This window comes from Neomonachus schauinslandi, chromosome 13 (assembly GCF_002201575.2).
Source record: "Neomonachus schauinslandi chromosome 13, ASM220157v2, whole genome shotgun sequence".
Taxonomy (NCBI): Eukaryota; Metazoa; Chordata; class Mammalia; order Carnivora; family Phocidae; genus Neomonachus; species Neomonachus schauinslandi.
In genome coordinates, this window is record NC_058415.1 from 92236395 (window position 1) to 92259434 (window position 23040).

Consider the following 23040-nt stretch of genomic DNA (forward strand, 5'->3'; position numbering starts at 1 on the left):
CAAGAAGCTGGGGTGAGCCTCCACCCCGTTGTCCATCTTGCTCCCGCCTTCCTGGAGAGACAGCCTGGAGGCCGAGCCAGGGAGAGGAGCAGGTTTTTCCGGAAGGCTCAGGTTCAGCCTGTGGAAGCTGCCGGGTCCCCTGGCCAACAGCTCCTCCTAGACCAGACTCCGAGGTTCCCGGAGGGCTGTTCATGGACATGGCATGGGGCAGGGGACTGGGACAGCTCTGCCCTGTCTCCTTTCTCTGGAAGGCACGGCCAGTGTGGGGTGGGAGCCCTCAGGACCCCGAGGCCCCACAGCAGGTGGCGTGGGGCCCCCTCTAACTCTGCCCAGCCCCTCGCCCAGCTGAGAGGGGCCTGCGGGGAGGGGCAGCTCTGCAGGAGGGCCTGTCCTTGCCCTGGAGCCCAGGCAACCCAGTGACCGCCGCCCCCCTGAATGAGTCCATGGGGAAGCTCACCCCTGGTTGTGGGAGTCCACAATGCAGCTATTTTGTCCTTCCAACCAGTGACTGATGGTTTTCCCCTTGGGATGCAGAGAGGGTCCCCTTCTCTGCCCTAGCTCTGCTCTCATGCCCCTCCCCGTGGGCTCCAGGCCTGCCTGCCCCCCGCAGATGTCGACCCCCCATACGGGCAGACACCGCGCAGGGAGTGCAAGTGGGGGGGGCACGTGCGCCGGGCATCCCAGGAGGGCCGGAGGGACGGGGCACTGCTAACCAGCAGCAGTAAAAGTTGAGAGCCCCGCAGTGGCTGTCCTCAGAGACACGTGCCTTCTGCCTCAACTCCGAGCTTCACGTCACCCCATTTGACAGTAGAGAGGCGGGGGCCACCTGTGTTCTCCCAGCTTTCGGGAACATAAATCTGTGCCCAGGTTCCTGGGAGCCAGGACCCCAGGTGTGGAGGTGATGGACGGGGGGGCCATCTCTACTGTTCCCTGAAGCCACTGAAGCCAGTGCTTCCGGGGTCCTCACCCCAACCTCACTGCAGGGACGGCAGCACTCACTCCTGCCGGAGCCTCTCGGGGGGCCTCTGGTGCCGGGGCCCCCACTGTGGACGTCCCTCCCAAGAGCAAGGAGCCACTCCGGCTGCTCGGCCCTGCAGGCATGGTCAATGGGGCCGAGGACTAACGAGAGGGCTGCCCACTCTGGAGGGAAGGCCAGAGCCTGACCCCCTTTGCAGGATCCTGGCCAGGAGGCAGCCACCCCCAGGCGACTAGGACTCACTCTTGACCCTCACAGCAGCCAGCCAACCCCCGGCTCAGCCAGCCTTCCAGAAGGGCAGCAGGGGATGGACCGAGTGCTGGCAACTGCGTCCAAGCCCTAATCCCGGCTCATCCCTGGGTGCCCCTGGGCCTCCCACTGCCCCTCTCTGGGCCGCACTTTCTAGGACTGTAACACGGTGGAAACCTCTACCCGGAAGCTGGTCACGTATCCTTGTCACTTATCGCTCGGAACCTGACATGCTGTGTGCCCTGCCTTGAGCATCTTCTGTTGCCTCCCCCACTAAAAGCAGGTGCCTCCAGGGCTGGGCCTGATCTCGGGCACCAGGCGCAGCAGGTGCTCAGTGGATATAAGTTGGAAGAGCAGGGAGAGGAGCAAATAAATGAATTAGCAGGCTGATAAGGCTCCTGGTGCCTCGGGAGATGGGGAGACGCGGGGCCAGGTGTGAGGCTCCCCAGCAGCCCCCACCACAGGCTGGAGAGTCCCCCAGAGCACGAGGCAGGGGAGGTGGGAGAGACTGGTCAAGGGATGAGGATGGCACAGAACCCCCCCACCCCCAGGGGGCCGCCTTCTACACACATCCCCAGCCACTGTGCCAGGACCCTCCAGCTGCCCCTCCCTGAGTGGAGCACCCCCACAGCCCACCCATCCCCTCAGTGCACCAGGCAGGGCACCGCCCCACGCACCCCTGCACCCCCCGCTCTGCACCAGCCCTGTGGTCCTGAGCAAGTCTCCTCATCTGAAACCCAGGACAAAACCCTTCAGAAGCAAAAGGAAAGGCAGAAGCCTGGGCCCGCGGGTGCTCGAGGAAGAGGTCCGAGAGCAGGGCCGCCAAGGGCCCCCACTGGACCAAGTATCAGTCACAACAGAGGCATGGCAAGAGCACATAGCAAGCGGCTGGGTCCCAAAAGCCTCCAAAAAACTTTAATACTGATGCATGGACGCTCTCCACATAGAAAAGGATCTCTCTACACCCGCAGGACCGCGCGGGAGCATCAGGCAGTGGAGGGGGTCCCCAGCGGACCTCCCCGGCCACCCGGCCAGCCAGCCCAGGGCCCGTCCGCAGGCTCGCCCTTACCGCAACCTCGCGCGGTCCAGGGCGTGACCAAGCCCGCCGCCCCTCTGGCCGACGGCATCTCCTCCAGCTGCAGGGAGCCGCAGGTGGGGTCCAACATGGCCGGCACCCCGACTGAGCTAGGGGCACACAAACACACATGTGAGCAGAGTCGGGCAGGGACATCCATGCAGTCTGAGGCAGCTGCAGGGCTGGGGGTGGTGACCCGGCTTCCCTCGGCCTGAACACGCAGCTCTCAGACCCACCGGGGCCCGGGCTGAAGCCAAGGACCAGAGGCCTAAGGGGGATGGGCCTGTGACCAGAGGACCAGGAGGGCAGCAGTGAGCAGGTGGCACCCACGGATGCCAACACCAGCAGTGTCCCCCAGCTTGGGGGGGGCGTCATCTGTGAGCGGCAGCGTGGGCTCTGCACTGGGACCCCGGGGACCAGCAGCCTTCGGGAGCTCAGATGGCTGAGCCTTGGCTTCCACCACCACCGCACTGGGACCAGAATGCCCCTTGCCTGGGAGGCCAGGCCTGCTCTGGGTCTGCTCCCACGCCAGGCCCTTCGGGGGAAAACGGCCACTCTGGGAATGAGGGGCACAGAGCCCGTTCTTCATCTCTGTCGTTCCCTCTACCATCTGCTAAGGGGCACTGCCCACCAGGCCCAGAATGGAGACACACCAGCCCTAACCCTCACCGCCACCTGCTCATGGCCCGAAACGCTGCCCCGTCCCACAGACAGAGCCTGAGCTGGCCAGGTGCCCGAGGACGCAGGGGTCACAGCCGGCCAGCTGGACTCGGAGGCCTGTCCCCGCAGGCCACCCTAACCCCCTGCCCTGAGGCTGGCCAGCACATGTCACTGGCAGGACTGGGAGGAAGGCGTCAGGCTGGGCCTTTCCCGAGACAGCGGTAGGCCAGGAGAGCCCCGCCCGGGACACGACCGTATGAACGGGGCGCCTGTGTCCGCAGTCACACAGCTCTGCCTCACGTCACGTTTGTCCCCCTGGCGCACAGCGACTCAGGACCGCCCGAGTGACTAAGGACACACCCGCGGGCCATGGAGACTGAGGGGGGCGCATGGCCCTCCTCCAGCCACCCCAGGTGTTTGCGGAGCACCTGCTAGGTCACTGCCCGGCCCCTGCCCCTGCAGCCCCTGGCCTTGCAGGGGAGATGGCTGGGAAGAGGGTCCTGGAAAGAGGGAGCAGCCCTGGGGAGGCAGTGGACGGGCTGGGGGCTGAATCCAGGTAGACCCCGGGATGGGGCGGGGGCTGCTGCGGGAGTGTGTGACCATCAGGGGACGGGAGGGGATAGGAGAGACCAGGTCGCTGCAGGGGCACTCAGCGGCTCTCCTTGAAGGGAATGCCCTCACGGCCATCGCTCAATAAGCCAGGATCGGCAAACACGTCCCATAAAGGGACACACGGCAAACATGTGGGCTTTGCAGGCCACCCAGCCTCTGCCACTATGGACACGACTCGACTCTGCCATGTGAGCAGGACTGCCACCCCCTCGCGTGAAGGATGAGCGTGGCTGGCTGCCCATCCAGCTTTGTCCGCGGACAGGCAGGGGCCCGCGGGCCCTGTGGACCTCGGGCCTAGACTTCCCAGGGCAGTAGTTCTCAAACGATCCCAAGGACTGGCCTCGTGCACCAGGTCCAGGGGGCCCGGGGTGGGCTGGGGACTCTGCATGTCTAACAAGTTCTCAGGGCACAGTCTGAGAGCACCGAACTAGAGAATGCCGGGGAGGAAGAACCTCCCACGAGCTATGAGATCCTGACATGTCACTGTGCTTCTCTGAGCCTCAGTGTTCCTGTCTGTAAAATGGGAATGAGAACACATCTCACAGAACGCTGATGGCACTGCCCAAGGTGCAGGACGGCCCGCGGGTGGGGGCAGGAATCCCACGGGGGCGTGCCCTCGCCCACCCTTCCTTCCCAAGAGGCTGGGCCCTTGGAGGGTGGAGCCGGCATCCTCACCGTGCTGTGCCGGGGATAGGCTGGGTCCCCAACCAGACGGAGCCCCACGGTCCCAGCAGGGAATGGACAGTGTGGGGCATGGTCCCACCCCAATTCAGAAACTGGCCTGAGAGGCATCAGGACGGGCCAGGCCCTGGGTCTGGAGAACTTGGGGGGGCGCCAGCTTGGGGCAGCGGAGGGAGGGCCACAAGCTGGATGAGGGCACAGAGCCGCGAGCGGGGAGCAACAACTGCTGTTTTGGAAGGGACAGGCCAGGCAGCTTTTCTGGACACAGAGGGGCCCGCAAAGCCCCTGGGTGCTGATCCCTGCACAGCAAGGCTGCTGGGTCGTCCAGGGCGCGACTCTGCACAGCCTGGTCAGAGCCGGGGGCGCCGGGAAGATGCAGCGCCCGGGTGTGGGGTCCCCTGGGCGGGAATGCCCGGCGGTGTGAGCTGCTGGGCCTGCGAGGCCCTGCCCGCTGTCCAGCAGCGGGACGCGCAGATGTGGGGTGTCCACCTGGAGCCTGGGCACCGGGTCAACCTCTGGGGAGTCTCCCCTCCCTGGCCTCTCCGGGTCTGGGACACAGAGGGTGGAGAACAGCAGTCCAGCCCAATGCTGCCCCCTGCTGGCAGCCATCCTTCTGTTCCACCAACTGGACTCAAAGGGCCTGCATGAAGGGGCCCCCAGAGGCCTCAGGCCGTGCTGGGGAGGAAAGCCACGGGAAGGTGCAGGGTCTGTGGAGGGGTGGTCCTGAGCACCTAGACACGGGACACAGGACCTGGGGGGAGGACCCGCCGATCACACAGACAAGTGTGGCAGACAGTGTCCGGCTGGGGCCGGGAGGCCGTGCAGAGGAGTGTGGGGAGGGGCGCATTCGGGGGCTGCCCCCCATCAGCGGGGAACTTGGGTCAAGGGCCCACTGCCCACAGCCCAGCCGGAGTGGAGTCTCTGAGCCACCGTGTGGCCGGCGCCTGAGCCGGCAGGCCCTGACCCAGGTCGGGGGGCTTCTCGCGGTTGGGTCAGCAGCTGTGTCAGACCCAGACCCCTGGGCACCGGCTGTGCATTGCCACTGGCTCGTGGCCTGGCCAGGGCGCAGGGCCGCGGGGGGCGCGGGGGGCGCGGGGGCTCACCGCCCGATAAAGGGGCCGAGGGCCTGGAAGGAAGCCGTGTTTCTTGCCAGCCTGTTATCCAGCTCCAAACGCCCGTCCTCAATGAAACCTTGGAGAGATGGACCCCAGGAGTTGGCAGGAGGAGAGGAACCCCTGGCGGGTGGGGGTGGGGACGGAGGGGGGCACCCCCAGTCCCCACGGCAAGAGGGGCCTGGGCCGTGTCCACTTTCTCGCCCCTCTGTGGGAGGGCCTCACCCCTCCTCCCTCCAGGGCCAGGGTGCTGACAAGGTCTACAGCTGATGGAAGATTTAGCGCATGACCAGGCTCTGCCAGGACGGTCACCAACGTCCCCTCAGGCGGCCCGGACACCTGCTGTGGTATCGTCCTCGTTATCTCCCCTTTAGGGAGAAGAAGCCGAACCCTGCCCCTCGGGGGTAGGGGTCCCCTTGGCCACTGGCGGGGCTGGTGGTCGCTCGCGGCCCGGGCCCCAGCCCCACCTCCGGGCTTGCTGTCGTAGTGGCCTCTTGGGCTGACGCTCTGTCGCCGCTCCCAGTCGGGGCTCCACGGCAGAGTCCCGCCATCCAGGAAGCAGGTAGGAGAGACCAGTGTCCTGGCCGGCATGTCTGCCCAGTCCCAGGGGGCCCCTCTGCTCCTGTTGGGCACCAGGCCTCCAGAGCAGACCGGGGCTATGGGCATGGAGCTGGGGCGTGAGAGCGACAGGTCCGAGACCGGGTCCCCGAGAGTGTCCGGTGCCTCCGACCTGTGCAGCTTGGCTGTGAGGATGTCAATCCGTTGCTTCAGGACGTTGGCCATGGTCTCCAGTGCCTGTAGCCGGGCCTCCTTGTGGCGGAAGTGCAGGGGCCCCAGTGTGCCCAGGTGCTCGCTCTCCTCGGGGTCCAGGTAGATGCACACGCCTGGGCGCGGGGGGCGGCTGGTCGGGTCCTGGAGCTTCCGCATGGGAGCACCATCCCAGCCGTCCTGGGGGCCGTCCATCTCTAGAGTCTCAGTGCGATTCAAGGCTCTGTTCAAACACAGGCAGAAGCTGCAGGGAGAGAGGGCAGAGGGGGTCAGGTCCGGCGCATGCGTCCTCTGCTGCGTGTTCAAAACACGTGTGTGCAGGGGTGAGCCTAGCGCAGCTTCTGTGAAGGAGCGCGTCCATTTACAGTGACTGTCTCTGGCCGGAGGGGTGGCTTCGGGCCTCTATGCATGCAACAGGGACCACACACGGCCTGAGAAAGACCGAGTTCTGGGGTTTAACACCAAGAGCCCGGGCGACAAGAGAAAAAAAGAGCTCAACCAAAGTGTTTCAAAATGCACAACTTGTGTGCATGGAAGGACACAGTCAACAGAGTGAGAAGGTGGCCTCCAGGAGGGGGGACATGATGGCAAACCCCAGATCTCATAAGGGTCAATGCCCAGACATATGAGGAACACCTACAACTCAACAACAACAAAAACACCACTTTTCCATAAAAAGGAAGGAATCCTGACACTGGCTACAACGTGGATGAACCTGAGAATGAGGGACCAATCCCCAACAATGGACTCCCAGGAGGCCCGAGAGGAGTCAGATCCACACACATGGGGAGCAGGAGTGGGGGCGGGGGGATGGGAAGGAGGTTTAACAGGACAGAGTCCAGTGTGAGAAGATGACCACGTGCTGGGGACGGACAGAGGGTACGGTGCACAGCAGTGTGAACGCACGGACTGGCACTTAACAGCAGTGAAGATGGTCAATCCATGTTATGTGTATTTCCCTACAATGTCTTTAAAATGTGGAGGGAGAGGGATGCCTGGGTGGCTCAGCCAGTGAAGCGACTGTCTTCGGCTCAGGTCGTGATCTCGGGGTCCTGCGATCGAGCCCCGCGTCGGGCTCCCTGCTCGGCGGGGAGCCTGCTTCTCCCTCTGCCTCTGCCCCTGCCCCCTGCTTATGCTCTCTCTGTCTCTCTCGGTCAAATAAACAAAAAGTCTTCAAAAAAATAAAATACATAATCGTGAAAACAACAAAAACAAAAGAGAACAAAACAGAAAAGGAGTGTTGGCAGAGCACGGAGAGGCCGGCATCCTCCTCCGTTGCTGGGCAGGGGGATGCAAAATGACGCAGCCGGTGGGAAAACCACCTGACAGCTCCCCAAAAGTGAAATGCAAACTTCCCCTGTAGAGGTGCCCGGCGAATCTACTCCCACGTCCGTCACACGAGATGGGTATTCAAACCATTCATTCACTGCAGCCCAGAGGGGGTGGCCCAGATGTCCACCAGCCGGCCGATGGACACAGCGTGTGGGGTGTCGTACCCCACAGTGTGACACTGTGGAGTCTTATTTGGCCGTGAAGAAGGAAGGAAGACCTGACAGCCACTGCAGCAAGGATGAACCCGGAGAACACGCCCCAAGGAAGAAGCCAGACCCCAACGGCCACATCTGCGGGACTCCGCTCATGGGAACGGTCCCCGCAGATGCTTCTGCGGAGGCAGAACGCAGGTGGGCTGCTGGGGAGCTGCTGAAGGGTATGGGGTTTGCTTCTGGGGTGCTGAAATGTTCTGTGAGCCGAGCGGGGGATGGCTCGATGCCCCTGCATCGAGCACTGTAAATGTGCTGTGGGAAGCGGCGCCCCCCGTGATCACCCGCTCTGGGCAGAGGGAGCCCCACCCAGCAACGGCAGCCCCCGCCGGCCTACCCACCTGCCCGGGGCCTCCTGGTCCCCCAGCACCATGCCGGAGGTCACCTTGCTCCACTCCAATACAGGCGACCCCAGGCTCCCGGGAGCTTCCAGGCCCTAAAGCAGAGGAGAGCACAGTGAGACCTCCGTCCCGGCCGGAAGACCCCGAGACGGCTCTCTTAGCCCCAGGACTAGCCCTGCCCTCTAGAGGGGCTCAGGCTGGACCCCATGGGGGCCCCCTCTCTAGGGCTGGGGCAGAGGCAGTGGGTCCCTCCTCCACCAGCCCCGGGGAGGCAGGCATCTGGGGCTGCCAGGAGCTCAGGGGCTGAGCTGGCCGGCACCGCGTCCTCACCCAGGCCCAGCTCCTACCCTGGACGGCGCACAATGCGGGAAAAAGGTCACAATGCCAGGGTTCGTCTGGGAGACCACAGGGACGGCTTTGCCCAGGATGGCCTCCCGCTGCTTCCTGTAGACTTCCTGCAGCCTCTGGTTCTTCAGCTCGAGCGCCCGCACAGCCGAGGCCTTCTCCTCCAGGGCCTGCCGCCGCCGCGCCAACGTCTTCTGGCGCATGAACTCCCGCAGCGCCTCGGTGCCGTAGCGGTGGCCCAGGGCCCCCCGGGGCTTCGGGCAGGGTGGTGGCACCCACTCCTCCTTCCCCGGGGCACCCCCGGTGGGCCTCAGCCAGCTGTGCTCCACTCCGGAGGGCGGCAGGAGGGGGCCTCTGTCCTTGCACGGGGTGCTAGCGCCCTGCGTGAAGGAGGCGCTCCGGGACCGCTGGCCAGAAGGGCTCCAGGGTCTTCGGGCGGGGCTCTCCCAGTCTTCATGAGTGGCCCAGGTCCGCGGGGGCCTGGAGGCCTGCCCGGCCGAGGCGCTCCAGGGCCGCTGCGGCAGGGAGGTCAGCCTCTCAGGGGGGCTCCCGGGCCTCTGGAAGGAGGGGTTCCGTCCTGGGGCCGCTCCGGTCTGCTGGGGATAGGACTCCCACCCAGCCGGGGTGCTCCAGCGATGCCCAGTGGGGAAGCTGCCAGGCCTCTCTAAGGAGGAGCGCCTCCCCTCCATCCCTGCTTGAGGACTCTTGGAGAAGGAGCCCCGCACGTCTGGGGTGCTCCAGGGGCCCCACTGCCTCCTCCCCGCCGGGTCCTGCAGCCACAGCTTTGACCGCCCCAGCTCTGGCCCTCCCCTGGAGTGGCGGTGCCGGGCCAGCTCCAGCCCGGCCTGGATTTGCTGGCGGAGGTCTCTAAGGACGGCCATAGCGTTTTGGATGGTCATGGGCTGATCGCAGGAAGCCAGGTTGGGTGCGTTGGCAGACAGCTGCAGGTCACCTCGGAGGGAGGCTGGCCTGGGCATCCGGGGGCAGACAGGGGCGCTCTCGGCAGCTCCAACTCTCTTGCTATCTCCTGCGGAGACAGGTGGTCACAGGTGTCAGGAGCCGTGGGGGCCCAGGAGGAGCAGAGCCCGCTCCCTGCCCCAGGCACCCTCAGCCCTGCTCCCAGGGAGCTCGCCCCTTGGCCCTTACATGCATCATGGACTTGGACACTGCACCTCTGGGTGTGGGTGCCTCATATGGGTGACTCGACCTGGCACAGAGCCACCCACTCCAGGATGCCGCTCCCATCCTGATTCCCTACCATGGGAAAGCCTAGGTGGCCGTGCCCTGCCTCCCAGGAGCCTAAAACATGTCTCTCAGGGGCAGAAAACCTTTCTTTGGCTTTTAAATATAATGCTTTCTCCAAGTCCCGTCTGATGGCAGATCTGGAGGGCGTTGGACAGGCCGCTGGGGAGAGGTTGCTCCTGCACCCGACGCCACCGCCTTCCCCTCCGCGCCTACCCCCTGATGCCCCAGCAGAGCAGGGAGGAGCACAGGCCGGGGAACCAGCTACCTAATTCCGCGGTAGGGGCCTGGTCTCTTGAGGGAGCCTTGCTCTGGAGCCCGGGGAGGGCGGGAGGGGGCCCAAGCAGGGCCCTCACCAGGGCTGGTCCTTTCCTCCAGGCGTAAACACCAACCAACTCAGAATCTTAAACAGAGAAAACGCACACACAGCGGAGCGGCCGGGGCCTTCCGAATGCGGGCCCAGACGAGGAGGTCTTTGGCCCCAGGGAGCCCACGGAGACTGCGTCACACGCTCCCAGAGGAGCTGGGGCGAGCCTCAGCCAGTGGCCAGCAAGAGGCAGGGCCGAGTCCCAGGATGACCCTGGCCGGTGACCTGACTTCTCTGACCCTGGGTAAACGGGGTAATAAAACCCGCTCCCCATGGCTTTGCCTGTAAAACCAAGGCCACGGGCCCAGGTGCACTGCACATCCTAGGTCAACGCCAGCCCACACTAGCAAGGACCGTAGTCATGAGGAGCCGCGAGTGGGAGGCTAATGCTGGCCTCTGCCCTGAGCCGGGGAAGGTCTTTGCTTTCATGCTGCTGAGGCTCCGCCTACAAGGGGTCCCAGGGAGCACGGACACAAGCGCCCACCGCCTCCCAGCGACCAATGAGCTTTTGTTAACAAATGTTGTCGCATAAGAAACGTCATTTATCAAAGCTCTTACTTCATAATCCCAGATTACACCCTCCAAATGCCAACATCAGCCCCACGGTCACTACAAACCAGGTTGCTGGCGGAGGCCAGAGCACCGGCCAAGCTTTAGCTCACACACACACACGCAGACACAGAGACCCACGCATAGACTCAGACACATGCATACGCACACATGCACACAGACACACAGACACACACTGCATCTCCCCCAGGGCCAGCCCTGGGCAGGAAACTGGACCTCCCGGGCCAAGACCTGTCCTGCCTCCCACAAAGGGGCTTGTTTTTGCCAAGCAAGGGGCCTTACAGCAGGGACCATGCAGAAAGCCGACCCCTCGGGGCAGGCAGCCAACAGGGTCAGAGACCCCCACCACCGCCCAGACCCGGAGATAGTCACAGGTTGCGGCCTGTGGAGCAGCGGCCCCAGGAAGGGGAGGGGGCTGCACAAAGCCACGTCCTTCATAGGCCACGCCTGTAGGAAGGACCTCAGCCGCTCCCCAAAGCCGAGGCCCCTGGGACACGACCCAAGGCTACACCACCTTGCAGTTTTGCCCTCCAGGACCTGTCCCCAAGGCCACCCCTCCACAAGCCACACCCCTCCAGCGAGGGCCCCTGAGGCCACGCCCTCCCACACCAGGCGCCTGGGACACCTGCGGTTAAGAGCCCGTCTAACTCTGGCTCTGTCGATGACTAGCTATGGGCCTTGGGGAGTGACTTTACTTGGTTTCCCCATCTGTGAGCACCGCCCCACGGGACCACAAACATGAAAGTGGTCACTCACTGCAGGGCTCGGGCCGGGAGGGGTCAGGATTCTGCTGGCTCCGGGCAGAGTCAAAGGCCAGGGCTGAGGCCGGCACTGCCCAGCTGGACACGTTGGGGTCTTGAAAGGCACCAGTGGGGTTGGGCTCCCCAGCAAGGCTCCTCCGCCCTGGTCCCCCGACACGGCTGAACAGCACAAAATTGCCACCGCGGCTCCCTCCCCGGGGATACCACGCAGGGATTCGCCCCCTGCCCCCCGCCCCGGGCGAGGGGGCTGCCCGATGGCCAGGCCCCTCCATCACCGGTCGCTCATCCCCCATTAGCCTGCCAGAGGGGTCCGGGTCAATAAATGGGTCCTGATGGGCACATTTTTTTCTTCTGCCGAGCAGTTTAATGGCAATTAATTTTTTTACGAGAGGATTTTTAATCTGTGGAAATGGATGAAGTCCCCAAGTGCCCTGTCAGAGCCCCAGGGCCGACCTAATCTATGATAAAAAATGCAAAGTGAGGTGCTATAATCTGAAATTAAATATTGGGCTTCATTTTCCGTCGGCCCGGATGGATGAATATTTTATAACTATTGCGATTTAATTTTTTGTTAACTACAGCAAATTCCTAATTCATCCAATTCCCAGTCCTGTGGCTCTGACCTCTGACCCCAAGCTCATCTCTCCTTAGCCCAGCTGTGACTTGGTCACTGACAGAAACTAATGGTGAAGTCCGTCAGGGTGACACGGTGGTTACGATGATGGATGCAGCCTGTGGCAAGCCCTCTGACCCAGTGTCGGGCAGAAAGCAGGTCATTTGTCAAGCGAGCCATTAAAATAAAGCTGAGGGGTAGGAGGAGACAACGATGCAGAAAACTGTGATATCTCGTGCCTTTTCCGTGGGCCTTCTGGAACCTTCTCCGTGGCTCCCAGCATCCCTCACTGTCAGGTTCGAGTGGAGGTTCTCTCTCCTCTCCTGTTGCTTCCTACCCTTGCTGAATAGATGTGTCTGCCCCAGCGGCCTGCGCTGCCCGCCTCCCTCAAGGGGCCCTGAAGCCAGCGTGGGGGAGGGAGACGGTCATGGTCCCGCCGGAGCCGGCGCTGCCCCCAGCGGAGGTGGTGGGTCTGAAGGCGCGGAGCAGAAAGACGGCGCCGGGCACGGGCAGAGCATGCACCGCTGGGCTCTCTCGGGTGAGCCTCACAGGCCTGGAGCCCGCTCGCCCGCGTGGGCCTCTGTGAGCCTCAGCATCCCCATCTACAGGATGGGGGCAAGCCCGTCTGCGGCGGAGGAGGGCCGTGAGGGTGGTCGAGCTGGGGTCCGGGGCGTGCAGCTGCTCCGAACTGACCCCCCTGGGGAACAGTGCCGCCTCGTTCCCCACACACCACGCGGGGCCCTCCTGGGGACTGCTGGCTCCAGGGCAAGGGCGCGGCCACAAACCTATCCAGGCTGGACAGCTGGGTCTCCGCCGGACGCCGCCACCCCACCACCCGCCCAGGCCCCAGGGGAGAGACGCCCCGAGTAGAAATTCCTTTGGGACCTCAAGCCCGCCACCGTCCCCACATCTTCCTCGGACTCTCCTGGGACATGGTCGGCCGACGCGCCCCCTGTGTGACGGCTCCATGTCCCCAAAGGGCTGGGAGACCGAGGACACGAGGCCAAAGGCCTTTGCTGCAACCAGGGCCTCAGTGAAGCAGATGTTGTGGGTTTGCTGCTGGAGTCCAAATCCCAAACCAGGCAGGTAGGGAAAGCCCTCCCTCCTGCAGAACCCCCCGCTGCTGAAGGCCGCTGCACGGCGGCTCCCTGGGAATGCCGCAGACGCGCAGCCGACACATCTGTCCACCGGACCCTCGCAGCCGCCCTCCATCACCGCTGCGTCTTCACACACGTGCGCGCAGGCTATAAATGTGTGTGAAGGCACGGTGAGTGAGCGGCCCTGTGTGCTTGGAGACCTTCGCATCTGGGGGCTCGGGGCTTTTGTGGGCTTTCCCTCCATCATGGGGGGTGGGCCCTGCATGAGCGGGGACCCCCCGGCGCCCCGGGGACAGCCAGGGTCTGCGGTTCCCCGAGATGCGGACGCCAGCGCTGCCCTTCCCCCGTGCCCTGCAGACCCACCCCCCCGCCCAAGCCCCTGCCGATCCCAGGTCCCCGGGCCCACAGCAGCCCAGGCCTCTGCTGTCCCCGGCACCAGAAACCATGCGCCAGAAAGCCGTGTGCCCACCTGGTGAGCTGGGTCACAGACGTTTACCCCCAGGACATGTCGCGGCCCCAAATGGGCAGACCTTACCTTTGTCTTTGGCGGCTCTTCTGGGGATGGGTGATCTGGGGGCCTTCTCCCTTTTGCAAGGACTACTTTGCATCCTTCTGGCTTTCTCCCGTGGAACTTCAGGGAGGGGAGAGGAGGAGGGAAGGTGAGCAGTCACATTCACGGGGATAGCCACACTCGTGGACCCGGGCTCCTATGGAGCAAAGCACCTGTCCTGCCTGCTCCCTGGGTCTGTGCCAGAGCGGGTGGCCGAGTGCAGGGCCAGAGGGACACCCTGGACTGCCCGCCCCCCAGCAGGCCCTCCCTCCGGGGCCCTGACTCGTCACGACCTCCCGGAGTGCCTGGGGCCGAGAGCCCCTGAGGACAGGAACGGCCTCCCAGCTGGGTCTGCCCTGCCCATCTCAGGCTGACCTGCAGCCCTTGTGTTGACTCAATGGGCTGTCAGGGAGCGGTGGCCAACCAGGCTGGACAGGGGCCCAGCGGGGGGAGGTGGGATCAGAGTGAGGACCACAGGGGCTTTGCATGGTGGGGTCCACCTGGCTGGACAGGAGGGGACACGGAGACCCAAGGGGGTGGAGGTTGTCGGAGTCCCTTGGCAAGCACAGTGGGCCGGCAGGAGGGGACTAGCTTCCCGAGGCCCAGTGCTGTTTGGCCTCGGTGTCTCTGTCCACGGCCGGGGTGCAGCTGTGTTTGGGGAGCACCAGGAAGCCCACCAGCCAGTGCCATGTGAGCAGGGCCAGGGGCGCTTGGAAAAGCCTGGCCCAAAAGGACTCTCCAGGCCTGGGCCGGTCCCTCCGTCCTCGCTGCCCGGAACCTGCTGGCAGGAAGGGCCTCCAGCACCCTAATTCTGTAAGATCCACTGACACGAAGCCCTAGAGGAGTCAGACCCACAGACAAGGAGAGGGGGGCGGGGGCCGGGGGAGGGGACAGGTCTGTGTGTGACGCAGACAGAGCTCAGTCTGGGAAGATGACCATGTTATGGGGACAGACAGAGGGACGGCTGCACAACGGTGTGAACTCACGGACGCCCCTGAGCTGTACACTTACTAGTGGTGAAGGTGGTAAATCTTATGTGTACCTTACCATAATTTAAAAAGAAAAAAAAGACCTAGGCCCTGCCCCAAGCCTGCCTCCAGAGGGTTCTAACAGGAAGGATGAGATGTGGAGGTCAAGAATGGTGACCGATGACACTAGATGCTGTTGAGTCCCCGAGCGACTAGCGGCCAAATCCTGACCTTGGCTGAGGAGCCCCAGTGGCCTCCGTGGGGTGGGGGTGCTCGGGGGGCTGAGGCCGTTGGGGTCCCCATGGGTGGAGGAGGAGAAGGGCAGGTGATCGCTGTGAGCCACAGTGGGCCTGGGCACCTGGGTGGGGAGCGGCTTCCGCCCACGGCCAGGCCAGAGCTGGACGCTGCCGCCTGGGCTCGGACCGGCAGGCCCCTTGGCCCCGGCCTGCATCTGACTCCGCTCACACACCCAGCTGGGGCGGGACACGCGCCCGAGAGGTACCTGCGGCTGGTGCCCCAGGGGTCCCAGGTCACATATTGACCCGACCTGACCTGCCTGGTGCCCCCTGGCCCCCCGAAGACCCCAGCAGCCTCGGGCACCCCAGGCAGCCTGACTTCTGCTCCCGAGCCCGTCCCCCTGCCCCACTCCGGGGCCTCCAAAACCTTGCTGGAATGAGGCTGCCCTTCTAGACTAGAGAGACGTCCTCCTCCCTGCTCCCCATCCTGCAAACAGTACTGGCCTGCCAAAGCCCAAACCCACTGGGGCTCTCTGCTTAAAACCCTCCAAAGCAGTTTCCAGTGCCCGTGGCCAGCAGTGCAATCCAGACTCTTTAAATGCTACCGTTCTCTGGCCCCCAAGCATGGCTCCTGTCTGCCTCTCCAACCTCACCCCTCCTATCTGTTGAGTGAAGGAGTAAGCCAAACCTTACCTCGGCCCCTGGCCCCTTCCTACCGGCAAGAAGTCTGCCTACCCATGACCGAGCCCTTGGCACCTCCCAGGCCCGGGGAAAGGCTCAGCCAGGCCCTGTGGCTGGTATGTGTCCACACAGTAAAGACGTCACCCATTCTGTGCAGGAGACCCCCTGCCCTTTGAGCCCCGGGCTGCCTTGCAGGGCCTGCCCGCATTCCTTCCCTGAGGGGGAAGCAGAGGTTTAGAGGAGGTCCCGTTCCGGAGAATGGCAGGCCGGGTCCAAATCTGTGCCTAGCCCTTTCGTGGCGGGGGCCCTCTCTACTGTCCTCGTCTGAGCGGGATCATACTAGCGCCAGTCATATAGAGGGAGGGAAGCCGCAGGGTCCAGAACCGAGACGCGCTGACTGCCGCCTGAGGGTCCGAGCTGGGCTGCCAGGATGGCCAGCCGTGCAGCCCCTCACCTGAGGCCTGGCGCCGGGGCACCCCGGACGGCTCGCACCCCTGGCCGGGGATTGCCTTGTCTTCCACTCCACACGGAGCCACACTCAGGGCACCTAAGCCTGGAGAAGAGCGAAAGGGGGCATCATGAGGACAACTTCCGGGAGGGGTTTCCAGGACAAGGCCCCCATGTAGCAGCCACTCAACAGCCTCCAAAACAGCACCTTTGACGGAGGCCCCAGGCCTGAGTGCCTCCCACGGGGCTGGAGGGGGGTTCATCGGCTTCTTGGCCTTCCTCCGGGGGTCTGGCTTGGAGGCTCTGTAGAGGCGCGAGGCGCTGGACGGTGCGGAGGTGCCCAGGGAGGCGCAGCTGGCCTGCCACTGGGCCTGGGCTCGGATCTTGTCCCGCAGCTGCTCCAGCCGCGGGTTGCTCTCTCTGGGCTGCCGCCGGGGCCCCAGCACCTGGGGGGGCCTCTCCTTCCAGGGCCCGGGGGGAGATGTGCAGGACTCGTGGCCCCCAGAGGAGCCAGAGAGGCGGCCTGATGACACTGAGCTGTCCCCATCCTTGGCCTCCTCGCCTTCCGACCACACCGGGTGGCTGTGGGCCTTCCCCCGGGCGCCTAGCTGCTCAGTGTGGTCGGACCAGGCCACGTGGGGAGCTCCCTGCAGGTCACCTGGCTGCTGGGAGGGCCTGGGCCACCTCAGGGCAGCCATGGCGTCATCCTCAGCCACAGGCGGATGGAGCCCGGATTCCCTGGGGACAGAGAAGCAGCCCATGAGTCTGGTGTGGAGACCTGGCTGTGCTGAGCAGAACATCTCAGACTGTGCGCCCCCCAGTACCCCTCCTGCTCCCTCTCACTCTCCTGTCTCAGAATGCCCACGACCGAGAAAGGTGCAGGGGGGCCAAGAAAACGCCCCCAGGCACGCCCCCTCTCCGATTGCTACCTCGAGCCTTGCAGGCAGTCACCACCATCAGCACAACTGACAGACGGGGAGACAGGCTCCGGAGAAGGCATGCAGCGGGGCACGCTGGCCCCCAAGTCCTCCGTCGTCACGCTGACCCGGATGCCCTCCCGGGGAAGGAGGCTGTCCCTCACAGGTCCCCGCCTGGCCCAGTGGGCAGGCACAGACATGTGCAGCCGCACAAACACTAGCTGGGTTGGCTCTAGCCCCTCAGGTGGCGGGTCTGCCCAGGGCCTTGAGGAGCCAGAGTGAGACGGGGCAGCACCTCTGGTTATCTTTGGGGTGGGGCAGGATCATTTCTCCTGCGCCGGCAGCCAGCGTCCCCATGAGCAAGGTCGACATGGCCACAGGGCCAGGTCGGGGGCAGAGCCCAGTGAGCCCCCAGTCACCACCTGCCTGGGGTCAGAAGGTGCTTTCACGGGGCAGCCCGCCGGCCTGCAGCCCGGTGTCCATCCTTGCTCAGGATGGGCCGGCCACTGCCGGCTGGTCACGGCCTAGCCCAGTCCCCTGGCCCACGATGGAAACCCTCAGGATAGTCGTGGAAACTGGGTGGGCATGGTGGGCTGCCGGGCCCTGGGCTCGCAACGGCCTGGGGGGCCTTCCTAACGAGCTGCCCCACAGCAGGGTGGGAGAGAATTCTGGGCGGCCTGTGACAGCATAATAACCCCACTGTCACTCAGCGACAGAGCCGAGGCCTTCGACTCCTGCTGGGGCCATGGACAGGCCCCCCACCATCCTCCCAGGGCATGGGAGCCTATAGCTGTGTGTGTGGTGAGTGGACTGGCCAGGGCTGGGGGCGGGCTCAGCCAGAGCCAGGGGGCCCAGTGCAGGGCTGGGGGCAGAGGCGGGGCTTGACCCCAGGCTCAAGCTTCAGCTCCGGACGGGGTCAGCCTGGGGGCCCCGGGAGAGAAGAGCCAGCCCCGGACACGGTCCCAGCAGCTGGACGAGAGGTTCAGTGCTCCAGCCCGACGCCCACTGGGAACCATCTCCCAGGCTGCTGCCTTTGGCTCCTCGGGGTTGGTCAGGGGAAGCGGGCCCTGGCTTCTCAGCTCTCCCTGGCAAATGCTCAGGGCACCCTTTGGCCCACGGACATACTAGCTGAAGATGCCTGAGCCCCAGGAGCCCCAGGCCTGCCTCCTTGGCCCTGCCCTCCTCAGAGAGCACCCCAGCCTGGTCCACCTGCAGTGGGGTCCTGTCACCTTCTCGCCGACCCTGGCAGGGCAGTATGGTGGGAAGGACTCGGACTCTGCAGTCAGCTGGCTCTGAGCTTGGCATGGTCCCCCGAGGAGGAGAGCTGGTTCAAATCCCCGCTCCGCCCCTAGCCAGCTGAGTAACCTTGGGTGACCAGAGACCCCACCCTGCCCTGCCTCTGGGTATTGTGAGCTTCTGGTGAGTTCACTCCAGCAGGAGGGCGCTAAGCAGGGCGGCCCGTGTTCATGAGCAGTGGGATGGCTGAGCTGGCTATGAACCCTTCGTTTTCAGGATGCCCCAGAGAAAGGGGGTTTGCAGCAAAAGAGCTCCTAATTCCAGGCAGAATGGAGAGCCTCTATGAGGCTTATTCTAAGAGCCTGTCCTGGGGAACCAGGGATGCCTGGAGCCAGCTGCCAGTGGGACAGGACACGGGGCGGGGCCCTGAGCCCAACGGGGTCCTGGTCATAGGGACACAGCCCCACATTCAGCCACCAGCAGGAGAGAAGGGTCACCCCAGGGACAGGCCCTGCCTGGAATGTGAGGTGCTGCCCCTTCGACCCCAACAAGCCACTTCTCCTGCAGTTGGGATGAGGGGAAGACGCATGTGCCTCAGACCACAGAGCCAGCAGAACCCCAAATCCAGCCTTTGGCCCCAGGGCCCTCGACCACACCTGGTAGCCTAGACTGATGACACAGCTCTGCAGGCGGGTCCCCTTGTCAATGGCACCGAGGCCACCATCCAGCTCTGGCCAGGAGTCCAGCCCTGCCCAGCTTGCCTGCCCCACTGGGGACGTCGCCTGGTGAGGCCAAAATGCAGTGGGTCCCACCCCATGTTTCTTTATGGGATGTTTGTGAGGGGTCGGCATGGCAGAGGGCTGCCCCCGGGGTTTGGGAAAGCAGGCCCTTCCAGGAGAGCCACAGGGCACACGCGTGTTCCCGCGACGTGTTGGGGATACATGGGGCCTGCAGACGGCTTCTGCTACATGGGGGCTGGCAAGCTCGGGGGACATCACCAGGGGGTGACCACAGTGTCCCCCACACCACTCTTAGAGGCTAGACAACCGAGGAGACTCCCAGAGACAGCTCAGCCTCCTCTAGTTCACAGAGAGGCTCCCCATTCTGGAGCAGAACCCCCTGCAGCCTCCACTGAAGGACCCCGCGGTCACTGCAGCCCCCGGGCCTCCCCTGAAGGACCCCGCCTTGGCCAGGCCCTGGGGCGCCTACATCGGCTAAGGTCCTGGGGGGCATTCTCCCCAGCGTCCACCTGACGTCCTCAAGGACAGCGGGAGAGGGTCATCCTGAGCCGCGGCAGCCGGAGCCAAGCCAAGCCAAGCCTGCGTCTCTCTGGAGGTCAGCTGGTGGCCCCGGTTTCCCACGAGCAGGAAAGCGGTGGGTCCAGAGCTGCGGCCCTCCACAGGAAGCAGCTGTTTCATAAACACGACGGAACAGCCGGCTGCCATACACCAGAGTCGATAAAAGCAAAATCGTGAAACGAGTGTGTGACGGTGTAAATAACCCCAGCGTCGCGGCAGCCCCATGAGCTGTGACAAGCCCAGAGCCCCCTCCCTCTCCTCCCGCTCCACTGGCCGCACCCCGCAGGCCTGCTTTACCAGCCCCCCTCCAGACCGGCTCCCAATCGGGAGACGTGCTAGCCCCCGAGGCCTCTCCCTGCCCAGGACCCTCGGTGGACCCCTGGCCCCAGCCCTCTGGCACCTGCTGGGGCGACCACAGCTCTGTGAGCCGGGCCCCGGCCAGGGCCCCAAGCAGCAGTGTGGGTACCAGAGGCCACAGCCTGGGGTGGGGAGCACCCGCACACAGGTCAGTCCCCCGCATCTCTACCCTAAGCAGAGGTAGGCCCAGCTGGAGGCTCCCCTGGCTGTGGCATGCACCCCCATCCTGACCCACCCCCGGCCTCCTCGCTGGCTCACAACCTACAAATGCCACCCCCACTGTGTCCTGGTGCCCACTCCTCCGCCCCCACCACGGGGGACTGGGGACAGTGGGGGGCCGGGCTGGCTCCCTGCCAGAGCCCCCAGCACGGCAAGGCCCTGTGTGGTTTTGTCTCCCTGGCAGCGGTCCTGTGGCCCAGGGTCCCGGCAGGGTCAGAAGCGGGGGGGGGGGTGGGGAGGGCCACAGGGGTGGGCTTCTTGGCCTGAGGCTTACTGTGGAGAGCAAGCTAAGCCTCCACACGCCCCCCTGCCCGGCCCCTCGACATCCCAGCGTCCCGCTGCTGAGCTCAGGCAGGTCGTTCGCTCATCAGTGAAGTGGGCAGAGCACCAGCCCCCACCTGGTAAGGTTTCTTCTTTGAGGGTCAGAGACACAGGGAACACAGAGGGCTCACGGGGTGGGGGGTAGCCTGGGGAGGGGGCTGACTGAGGAAGGAAAGCCAGCACACCTCTGCCCTCCCCCAGCCCACCCCGGAGCCTGGACCGCCAGCCCAGGTCCACACCACTGGCCCGTTCCGTGAGGCATCTGCCCAGTGCAGCCAGAAACCGGCTCACCAGGGCCCCTGCCCCTTGCCCCAGGGGGGTGGGGGGCGGGGGGGTCTACCCACAGCGCCCACAGCCCACTGCACGGTGCAGACCACGCTACTGTCCTGGCCCGGGCACTGCGGGGCTGCTCCCATGGCCTGGGTTGCCTGGAGGGGTGGCGTGGGCAGAGCGGACTGGGGGCCTTCCTCCAGGAGCAGCTTCTCACGGCTCGTCGCCCGGGCCCCCAGCCCCAAGCAGGTCGAGCAGGCTTGTGGACAGAGCCCGTGGACCGCGAAGGAGAAAGGCCCACCGTGCCCACAGCCCCGGGCCCCAGGGTTTGAGAGCACAGAGACCTTGCCAGCCCCGCAGCTCGCACGGGCCTGGACGTGGCCGTGACACCGTGCAGCCTGCCACTCAGACCCAGCCCCGGGCATTCGGTGGTCCCTCAGCGAGCACGCCCGAACCGGCCTGTACCCAGACGAGTCTGCAGCCGCCACACGCCCTGCCCGCACGCCGCCCAGCACCACTGGCCGGGGGCGGGGGCTCGGAGGTCCAAAAGGAAGCACTTGGGAGGCTGACCCGGGCTTGGGTCATATCTGGGGAAATGATATGCAGGTGACAAGAGCGTCTGTCATATTGGGCCCTGCTGCACAAAAGCACACGCCTCCCGTCTGGTACACACCGGACAGACACGCGGCACGCATACACACGCGTGCACACCGCCCAGGTCTGCGGAGCGGGGCAAGCAGGGCCGGCCTGGGCTGCCGAAGGCTCTGTGTGGGAGTCTGGCCAGGGCGGTGTCCCCCAGCCTCTGCCGCCCACTTTGCCCCAACAGCCCCAGTGTCTCCACAGCCGCTCCCCAGAAGCTGATGGACTCCTGGAAGCTGGTCGGGCCCCCAGGGTGGCAGATGCGAGGGCGGGGACAAGGTGACAGAGGGCCAGCGATTTGGGAAGACAGTTGGCCGTTGGGAGGAGGGCGCCATCAGGGAAGCCAGATGGAAGCCCTGGTGGGCGAGGTGGGGCAGAGATAAACCCCGCAGACCGGCCTCGAGCAGCGGGCTCTGCGGGCAGAGGAATGAAATGAAGGCTGTCCACACCCCCATGGCCTCTCGGCTCCGGCAAACCCCCCACCCCCGGCTACACAACCAAGACCCATGGCACCGCCGCCCATGAAACCCACTGCGCAGGGGACCCCGGAGCCACCACCCACTGCTGCCAAGAGGGTCTCACGGCCACACCCACAGAGAGCTCAGAAGGGAGCTCCGCCGGCCCCCAGGCCCTGCCACTTCCTCGTCCCCCCGCCCCGCACGGCCACCCTCAGGCCCGCTGGGTCACTTGTGGAGACCGCTTGGGGCACCTGCCAGGGGCCAGGCCCTGCGCCCAGGGCGTTCCCCAGGCAACCTGGGGCTCCTCCCCAAGCCGTGAGGAGGGCATTGTCACCTTGCCCACAGTCACACAACACAGAACAGACACCTGCCCTCAGCACCACCTCCTCCGAACCGGGAGCGAGCAGAGTAGACTGGGGATTCTGAGAAAGGACACCCCAGGGACCAAAACCATCTTCAAACAGCTCAGAACAGTTAACTCGGGGCCAGGGGTCTCCTACCGCTGCCTCACCCTGTAACTGCACTCCTGGGTGGGAGCCCTCCAGCAGAACCGGACGGCCTGAGGGGCCCTTTGTCCAGGGAGTTAGCTGGACGGGGTCCAGGCTGAGCCAGCCTCATTGTCAGATGATGGCCTTGCCAGGTGGGACCAATGCAGAACCACCCATCAGCCCAATCCGGGCGCTGGAAGGGTATTTATCCCCCCCATACACACGGGGAAACTGAGGCACAGTTCATCAGGGGAGAGTCTAGGGCTGGCCTTACAGCAGCACCGGGGCCCAGAGGCAGGGCAGCCCGGGGGGTAGGGCTCGTGGGCATCGCACGCCCGGGCAGCCTGGCTTTGCCCCTGAGGAGCCCCCAAGCCCCCAGAGGCGTCCCCCAGGCAGGAAGACCCCTCCTCAGGCAGGACAGAGAAGCATGGCTACCCTGCACTCAGCCACGTCCATGGAAGAAGGAAAGGCTGTCCCCTTCCCAACCCGCCCGTGCCCCCACGCACCCTCCCCCAGGGGCGTGGGGCAGGCCAGCCGGGCTCAGGTAGGGCCCCCCAGGGTACTCACCAGCTGGCAGGCCTCAGGCCTCCGTCTGCGGGGAGGGCGCCAGGCGGGGGCCGTGGCTCGAAGGCCCGCTGCCAGCAGAGCACAGACACGGGGCACTCTCACCTCCAGGTGCGCGGGAGGTCGGGCAGGAGGCTGGGACGCCCGCCCGGATGTTGCCAGAGAAACCCAGGCGTCCATCGTGCAGGCTCCTCCTCCGGGCTGGCTTCCGGGAACCCGGTGGGGGCGGGGGGGCAGAGCCTCACCTGCACATCCAGCCCACCTGGGCAGGGGACACACACCCGGGGCGCTCGTCCCCATGGCAGTGGGGGCAGGGCAGGAGGCAGGCACGCTCTGGCAGGAAAGGAGGATCTCCAGAGCGGTCCAGAGCCGCTCCCTCTC

The 23040-nt window shown here is 65.0% G+C and overlaps 1 protein-coding gene across 1 annotated transcript in view; it reads right to left on the bottom strand.

Annotated features, from left to right (window-relative positions):
* Positions 1–17181, bottom strand: part of CCDC187 (coiled-coil domain containing 187) — a 34364-nt gene extending 17183 nt beyond the window's left edge. Inside the window, exons 1-11 of the mRNA XM_044920443.1 lie at positions 17105–17181; positions 16101–16630; positions 15900–15998; positions 13546–13641; positions 11296–11442; positions 9871–10005; positions 8363–9387; positions 8016–8110; positions 5833–6377; positions 5357–5444; positions 2295–2410 (exon numbers count right to left, since the gene is read on the bottom strand). Coding sequence (XP_044776378.1) covers positions 2295–2410; positions 5357–5444; positions 5833–6377; positions 8016–8110; positions 8363–9387; positions 9871–10005; positions 11296–11442; positions 13546–13641; positions 15900–15998; positions 16101–16630; positions 17105–17181 — 2953 coding nt within the window. The remainder of the gene's footprint in view (positions 1–2294; positions 2411–5356; positions 5445–5832; positions 6378–8015; positions 8111–8362; positions 9388–9870; positions 10006–11295; positions 11443–13545; positions 13642–15899; positions 15999–16100; positions 16631–17104) is intronic.
* Between the last annotated feature and the right edge of the window lie 5859 nt (positions 17182–23040).